This window comes from Sus scrofa, unplaced genomic scaffold (genome assembly GCF_000003025.6).
Source record: "Sus scrofa isolate TJ Tabasco breed Duroc unplaced genomic scaffold, Sscrofa11.1 Contig2199, whole genome shotgun sequence".
Lineage (NCBI taxonomy): Eukaryota > Metazoa > Chordata > Mammalia > Artiodactyla > Suidae > Sus > Sus scrofa.
The window spans coordinates 15143-24529 of record NW_018085048.1 but is presented as its reverse complement, the minus strand read 5'-3'; the positions used below and the strand labels follow the sequence as shown (position 1 = coordinate 24529).

Sequence of the window (9387 nt, the reverse complement as noted above, 5' to 3'; positions counted from 1 at the left end):
ATGTACCTGATCACTGTGTTTGGAAACCTGCTCATCATACTGGCTGTCATCTCTGATTACCACCTCCACATACCCATGTACTTCTTCCTCTCCAAACTGTCCTTTGTAGACATCTGTTTCACTTCCACCACCATCCCAAAGATGCTGTGGAACATCCAGACCCAGAGCAAAGCTATAACCTATGAAGGCTGCATCACACAGATTTATTTTCTCATCCTCTTTGCGGTATTGGACATCTTGCTTCTAACCGTGATGGCCTATGACCGCTTTGTGGCCATCTGCCACCCTCTACACTACACAGTCATCATGAACCCTCGGCTCTGTGGACTGCTGGTTCTGGTGCCCTGGATCATGAGTGTCCTGAATTCCCTGTTACAAACCTTAATGATGATGCAACTGTCCTTCTGCACAAACTTTGAAATCCCCCACTTTTTCTGTGAACTCAATCAGATGATCCAACTTGCCTGTTCTGACACATTTCTTAATACCATAGTGATGTATTTTGCAGCTGCCCTGCTATGTGGTGGTCCCTTCTTTGGTATTCTTTGTTCATACTCTAAAATAGTTTCCTCCATATATAGAATCTCATCAGCTCAGGGCAAGTATAAAGCCTTTTCCACCTGTGCATCTCACCTCTCAGTTGTCTCCTTGTTTTATTGTACAATGCTAGGAGTATACCTTAGCTCTGCTGCTGCTCACAGCTCACACTCAAGTGCAACAGCCTCAGTGATGTACACTGTCATCACACCCATGCTGAACCCTTTCATCTACAGTCTAAGGAATAAAGACATGAAGAGAGCTCTGAAAGCACTGTTTGTGAAGGGACCCATGTAAGGGTCAATTGTCCTAAAGTGAAGAAGCACCCATGATTGCAGAGGTCAAAGTCTCAGAGTCAGAAATTGTGATTTTTTTATCAAACTATAGAAATAGAATTTGTTCTTTTTAATTATTTCCTAGAATTTTCATTTCTTTGACTGCAACTTTTCTATTAAATTTATATAACTCACTTTATTAAGCTTTTTTCTTTTTCTGACATCCAACAGCTTTTCCCTGTTTTTATTCCTACTCTCCCAAATTTATTTCAACAACAAATCAGAAACATTTAGAAATTCCCATTCCAAATTTCCTAATGAGACAACAGAGATTTTTTCAAAAATACTTTTTCTCAAATGGCATATATCATACCAAATATATTTCTTTGATTTTACTAAAGAAATTATCTTGAGTTGTACTAATCCAATCAAAAATGTATGTTTGATGACCAAATAAATTTATATAATTTTATACAAGAGGAAAATCTGAGACACCATATTCACTTTTCACAAATATTCCTTTGTACATCATTGTCTTACCTGCTCTTTCTGATAATTTAGGCTTTAACATTCTACTGTGATTTATAGCAAATCATTAATTTTTGCATGTTTTCTATCTTTCAAGTAAAAGTGAAATTTCATGCATAAGTGAGTCTTTCTCTATCTGACTTATTTCACTCAGCATAATACCCTCTAAATCCATCCATATTGTCTCAAGTGGCAAGAATTAATTTTCCAAAAGGTGAGTGTTACTCCATTGTATATGTGTATATCACACTTCTGTAACTATGTTGGATATTGTAAATCATTTTGCAATGAACTTTGCTGTGTACATTTCTTTTTAATTTAGTATTTTTATTTACTTTTGGCAGATACTCTGAAGTGAAATTGCTTGATTATGTGGCAATTCTATTTTTAATATTTCAAGGAAACTCCATAATGTTTCCCATAGTGGCTGCATCAAGCTACAATCTCAAAGCCAACATGCATAATGTTTCTCTTTTCTCCACATTATCACCAACATTTGTTATTTCTTATCTCTTTGATGATAGATGTTCTAACAGGTGTGAAGCAATATCTCTTTGTGGTTTTGTTGTTCATTTCCCTGATGATTAGTGAGGTTGAAAATATTTTCATATGTCTGCTGGCCATCATTATGTCTTCTTTGGAAAAATTAGCTATTCAGATCTTCTTCCTATATTTTCCATCATGTTGGGTGAGGGGCTTTTTGATGTTGAGTTTATGAGTTCTTTATATATTTTGGATATTAATGTCTTATCAGGTAAACCATTTGCAATTATCTTCTCCCATTCATAGGAGGCATTTTTATTTAGTTTGTGCCTTTTTATTTTGTTGCTTTTGTAGTTTTCTTCACTGTGAGAAGCTTTTTAGTTTCATACTGTCCCACTTCTTTATTTTTTTCATTTGTTTGCCTTGTCTAAGGAGTTAATTACTTATAGGAGCGGATACCCCATGGGCACCCAGAAGTGCCCACTTCCCCGGAGATATGGAGTGCACATTTGCACACAGGTCTAAGTAAAATAGAAATTTAAAAAAAAGTAAAAAGGTCATAAATGCAAGAGTAGATTTTCTAAAAGATAAAAAAAAATTGATGAATCTTTATCCACGACCACTAAGAAGAAGAGGGAGAGGAACCAAATCAGCAAAATAAGAAGAGAAAGAAGAGAAATAACAACTGATACCACAAAGATTTTGAAAAGTCATAACAGAATACTGTTAACAGTTGTAGGCCAACAAAGGAAACCCTAAAACACCCACCCCAAAACTATTTAAAGTCATAAATAAATTCAGCAAATTTGAAGAATACAAATTAAGTTACAGAAATCTATATATTATACACTAATTTCTATATACTAGTAATGAAATATCAGTAAGATAGTTTTTTTAAAAAACCCTTTTAAAACAACATCAAAAAGAATTAACTATTCAGAAGTAAATTTAACCAAGGGTGTGAAAGACATACTCTAGAAACTAAAAAATCATTGATGAATGAAATTGAAGATGACACAAAAAATGAAAAGATACCAAGTGCTCTTAGATGGGAATAATCAATATGGTTAAAATTGCCCTACTAACCAAAGCAAACTACAGATTTTAAGCAATCCCTATCAAAACACCCATGACATTTTGCAAAAAACAATAATAAATAATCATAAAATTTATATGGAACCATGAAAGGCCCCCAAATTGCCGAAGAAATCTTGAGGGGAGAAAATAGCTAGAAGTAAAGCCATCCTGGACCTCAGAGTATACTACAAAGCCACAGTAAGCAAAACAGCATGATACTGTCACAAAATAAAATACATATATTAATGTAAAAAAAATAGGGAGCTAGAAATAAACTTATGCACCTACCATCAATAAGTCTAAGGCGAAAAAGGCAAGAATATATAATGGAGAAAAGACAGTCTCTTCAACAAGTGATTCTTGGAAAACTAGACCTAAAACAGTGAGATTAGAATGTTACCTCATACCATGCAAAAAAATAAACTCAAAATGAATTAAAGACCTACAAAATAAGACCTGAAACCATTAAGCTCCTAGAAGAGAACATAGGCAATTTGGGATCAAGATGACAGAGGAGTGGGATTTAGAGCTCACCTCCCCCTCTGAAAACACTAGAAATACATCCACAAGTGGAATGATTGACACCGAACACCTCCTGAATGCTGACAGAAGACATCAGACTTCCAAAAATGCAATAAAACCCCCAAATAGGCAAGGTAGGATAATGGGAAAAAGAAAGGAAAAAAATAAAAGAAAAAAGAGAAAGAAAGAGAGAGAGAAAGGAATTGGGGTTGGACCTAGGAAGAAAGAGCAGCAACCAGTTTGGAGAAGGCAAAATGGAAGAGTAACCTGCACAGAGGGTCAACAGCACTGCCCTACACTCCCGAGCTTTGTCCCCCAGTGTGGGTGGGGGCTGGGAACTTAAGTTCAGACTTCAGAAGTCAGGCCTGGGAGAGGACCAGTGTTGGCTATGCAGAGACAGCCTGAAGAGGCTGGACTGTGACCATGGAGGGGGTACTTGGAAAAAACCTAGTCTTGCCAGAGAGGCAAGGCACCATCATTGTTGGGGATATGCAAGGAGAAGGGAGATATTGCCATAAGAGCCTCTGCCCCTGTGAGTGCTCTCAGGCAACAGGACACAGATTACAAGAGGTCTGGGGGCAGGTGAAAGCACCTGCCTCCATTGTGAGCTCCAGAGGTATGTGGCTACTAGGTGACCTGAGAGCAGGCACTGAGCTCTGAAAGTGCCTGAGCTCCAGATTACCCCATGAAACCTGTGAATGAGTACCAGATCCTACTTCTGTTGTCCTGGGAGTACAGGCAAATACTGGGCCATACCCCACTGTCCTGGGAATTCTCTAGCCACTGTCACCCCAGTGAACCCTGCAAGTGGGTGTCAGCCCTGACTCCACTGTTCTGGGAATGCAGTAAGCCCAGGTACACCTACAAAACCTGAAAGTAAGAGTAGGCCCTGCACTCACTGTCCTGGGATGTAGTGAGTCCCAGATGTCCCTGAGAAACCTGCAAAAAGGCACCAAGTCTTAATCCTACTGTCAAGGGCACACACTAACTACAGTTACCCTTGTGAAAGCTGCTAGCAGATGCTCAGCCCTGCCCCTGCTATCCAAGGAATGCATTGAGCCTCAGATACCCCCATGAAACGGTGCCCACTGTCCCTGAAATGCAGCCAGTCCTAGGTACTCCTGCAAAACCCATGAATAGATGCTGAACCTGTCAAGGGGGGATGCAAGGAATGCCGACATGCACACCACCTTTCAAAGAGGTAACAAACAAAGCACAGTGAGGAGAGAGAAAGAGCAAGCATCCAAACTAAAAGCAACCCCATGATTCAGGAAAAGATGATGGAATAGAAAGACTTAGGTTTACTTGATCTCACAAAAACACCAAAAACACAACTAACTGTTGAATAATCATCAACAAAAATCACTAGAACCAACCAAAAAAGACATTTTTAATTCAAGGACAAAGAAGAGGCCACAACAAGGTGGTAATAGGGGCATTTTTGCAACATAACCAAATCCTATGCCCATCTGATGGGGGGCTGACAAACGGAACACTAATTATATCACAGAGGTTCTCCCACAGGAGTGAGAATTCTGAGCCCCACACCAGGCTCCCTGGCTGAGGGGCTGGCATAGGGAAGAGAATCCCCCAGAGCATTTGGCTTTAAAGACCAGTGAGACTTGAGTGCAGAAGCTCCACAGAATGGGGGGAAACAGAGACTTCCCTCTTGGAGGCCATACCCAGGGTTTCACATGCACTGGGATAACATGAATGGACCTAGAAATTATCATACTAAGTAAAGTAAGTCAGACAGAGAATGACAAATATCATATGAGATTGCTAATTAGTGGAATCTAACACAAATGATGCAAAAGGGCTTACAAGGCAGAAGCAGACTCAAGGATTTTGAGACAAATTTAAGTTTACCTAAGGGGAAATATGGGATGGGAGGGATGAATTGGGTGTTGGGATTGACGTATACAAACTACTATATATAAAATGGATAGGTAAAAGAGATCTACTGTATAGTACAAGGTAATCTACTCAATACTGTGTAATAACCTATATGGGGATAGAATCTATAAAGGAATGAATATACATATATGTACAATTGATTTGCTTTGCTATACACCTGAAATTACCACAACTTACTAAACCGACTATATTACAATAAAATGTATTTTAAAAAAGAAAGGTGGTAACCAAAAAAAAAAAAAAAAGAAGAAGAAGAAGTGGTACATATATAGAATGGAATATTACTCAGCCATTAAAAAGAATGAAATAATTTCTTTTGCAGCAAGATAGATGGACCAAGAGTTTATCATATTAAGTGAAGTATGTGAAGACAAGAGAAAGGCAAATATCATATAATGTCACTTACATGTGGAATCTAAAAAATATAAATATAAATTAACTATTTCTAAAACAGAAATGGACTCACAAACTTCAAAAACAAACTTTCGGTTTGCTGAAACGAAAAAGACTACAGAATGGGAGAAAATATTTCCAAATGATATGACCAACAAGCAGTTAATATCCAAAATATATAAACAATACATATAACTTAATATTAAAAAAAAAAAAACAGGAGTTCCCAATGTGGCTCAGAGGTTAATGAACCCAACTGGGATCCATGAGGATGTGGGTTCAATCCCTGGCCTTGCTCAGTGTGTTAAGGATCCAGCATTGCCATGAGCTTTGGTATAGGTCACAGATATGGCTCAGATCCCATTTGCTGTGTCTGTGGCATAGGCCAGCAGCTGTAGCTCTGATTTGACCCTTAGCCTAGGAACCTCCATATGCCATGGGTGCGGCCCTAAAAAGACAAAAGACAAATAAAATAAAATAAAATAAAATAAAATAAAATAAAATAAAATAAAATAAAATAAAATAAAATAAAATAACAACAACCCAATCAAAAAATGGGTAGTGGAGCTGAATGGATATTTTTCCAAATAAGACATACAGATGGCTAACAGGCACAGAAAAAGATGCTCAACATCACTAATACAGAAATATAAATCAAAACCACAACAAGATACCATCTCACACCTGTCAGAATGTCTATCATCAAAAGTTTATGAATAACAAGTGTTGGAGAGGATGTGGAGCAAAGGGAACCCTGATATTCAGTGGGAATGTGATTTGGTACAGCCTTTATTGAAAAACAGAACAGAGGTTCCTCAAAACACTAGAAGTAGAACTACCGTATGATCCATCAATCCCATTCTTGTGTATACATCTGGAACAAAACAGTCTATGGCCATACCACCCTGCATGTGCCCAATTTCGTCTGGAACAAACAAAAACTCCTAATTTGAAATGATACACATACCCCAATGTTAATAGCAGGACCATTTTACAGTAGCCCAGATATGGAAGCAACACAAATGCCTGATTAATCAGCAAGCGAATGGACAAAGAAGTCAGGATATATTAGCCATGAAAAAGAGTGATATTCTGCCATTTGCAGCAACATGGATGAACCTATATTATGTTAGCAAAATAAGTGAGACAGAGACAGACAAATACCATATGATATCATCTTTATGTAGAATCTAAAAATAATAAAAACAAATGTACCTGAAAAACAGAAAGAGGCTCACAGATATAGAGAACAGATGAGTATTTACCAAAAAGGAGAGGAAAAGGGGAGGGGCAAATTCAGGGTATGGGATTAAGAGGTAAAAACTTCTATGTATAAAATAGATAATCAACCAGGATATATGCATAGCACAGAGCATTAAAGCCATTATCTTGTAAAAATTTTAAATGGAGTATGAGCTATAAAAATACTGAATCACTACATTGTACACCTGAAACTAACATAATTTTGTAAATTAAATATATTCCAATAATTTTTAAAAATTGAGTAGAAGTTCCTGAATAGACATTTTTCCAGGAAGATGCACAGATAGCCAACAGGCACAGAAAAGGTGTTCAATACACACAGGGACACACACACACAAAAAAAACGCAATGAGACTAGTGATTATCTAAAAAATAAGACAGAAGTGAAGATGAGAATGTGAAGAAATAGTAACCTGAAGCTCTGTTGGTGGCTATTTTTTGGCCCAGCCACTACAAAAAATCAGTAGGGAAGTTCTTCAAAAAGCTAAAAATGGGACTAACAAATGATCTAGCAAATCCATTTCTGAATATTTATCAAAAAATGAAAGCACTAATTCAAAACATATGTATGCACTTGTATGTTCATTGCAGCAGTATTTCCATGGCCAAGATATGAAAGTAACCCAAGTGCTAGATAGATAATAATAAAGAAAATGTAGTATACACATATATACAATGGGATCCTACTTCTCCACAAAAAGAATGAACCTACCTAAAGAGACAAAAGACCTGTACTCTGAAAGCTATCAGACACTGATGAAAGAAATCAAAGGCACAAATAGAAAAATATACCACAGTCTTGGATTGGAAGATTCAACATAGCCAAAATGACAATACTGCCCAAGGCAATCTTCAGATTCAGTGCAATTCCTACCAAATTACCAACGACTTTCTTTACAGAACTAGAACAAAATATTTTAAAATTTGTATGAAAACACAAAAGACCTTGAATAGCCAAAGTAATATTGAAAAGAAAAAACGAAAATGGAGGAATCAGTCTTCCTGAATTGATACTCTGCTACAAAGCTGCAGTCATCAAAACGGAATGGTATTGGCACAAAAACAGAAATATATAGATCAGTGGAACAAGATAGACAGCCCAGAAATAAACCCAAACACCTATGGTCAATTAGTCTATGACAAAGGAGGCAAGAACATACAGTGGAGGAAAGACAGTCCCTTCAATAAATGGTGCAGAGAAAACTGGACAACTGCATGTGAGAGAATGAAATGATAACATAGTCTAACACCACACGCAAAAATAAACTCAAAATGGATTAAAGGCCTAAATGTAAGGCCAGACACTATAAAACTTCTAGAGGAAAACATAGGCAGAACACTCTTTACCTACATTATAGCAATATCTTACTTGATCCACCTCCTAAAATAAAAACAATAGACACAAATAAATCAAAGAAACTAATTAAACTCAAACGCTTCTGCACAGCAAATGAAACCATTAAAAAATGAAAAGACAACTTACAGATGGGAGGAAAATTTTTGCAAATGACTCAACCAACAAAGGTTTAATCTCCAATATATACAAACAACCCATACAACTCAACCACAAAAAAACAACTCAATCGAAAAATTGGCAGAAGACTTAAATAGACATTTCACCAAAGAAGACAAACAGATGGCCAGCAGGCACATGAAAAAATGCTCAACATCACTAATTACTAGAAAAATGATAACAAATCAAAGCAAAAATGAGGTACCACCTCACACCAGTTAGAGTGGCCACCATTAACAAATCCACAAATAAATCCTGGAGAGGGTGTAGAGGAAAGGGAATGTACACTGTTGGTGGGAATGTAAATTGGTACAACCACTAGGTAAAACTGTTGGTGGGAATGTAAATTTGTACAACCACTAGGGAATACAACATGGAAATACATTAGAAAATTAAATATAGAACTACCACATGACCCAGCAATCCCTCTCCTGGGCATATATCGGACAAAAAAAATTCATTAAAAAGTTACATGCACCTGTATGTTCATCACAGCACTGTTCACAATAGCCAAGACATGGAAACAACCTAAATGCCCATCAGTGGATGAATGGATTAGGACAAAGTGGTACTTATATACAATGGAATACTATTCAGCCATAAAAAAGAACAAAATAATGTCATTTGCAGCAACGTGGTTGGAAATAGAGACTCTCATACTCTTGTTTCTGAGTGAAATAAGTCAGAAAGAGAAAGACAGACACCATATGATATCACTTATAAGTGGAGTCTAAATTATGGCACAAATGATCTACCAACAAAACAGAAAAGATCATGGACATGTAGGACAGACTTATTTTTTGCCAGGGAGGAAAGAGAGGGAGTGGGATGGATTGGGAATCTGGGGTTAGTAGATGAAAACTCTTGCATTTGGAGTGA

General features: G+C 37.1%; 1 protein-coding gene across 1 annotated transcript; it reads left to right on the top strand.

Annotated features, from left to right (window-relative positions):
- LOC110258501 (olfactory receptor 7A17-like) lies at positions 1-834 on the top strand. The gene is made up of 2 exons (XM_021081754.1): positions 1-355; positions 641-834. Exons 1-2 carry the CDS (start codon positions 1-3, stop codon positions 832-834), a joined length of 549 nt encoding a protein of 182 aa, XP_020937413.1.
- Positions 835-9387: the final 8553 nt, after the last annotated feature.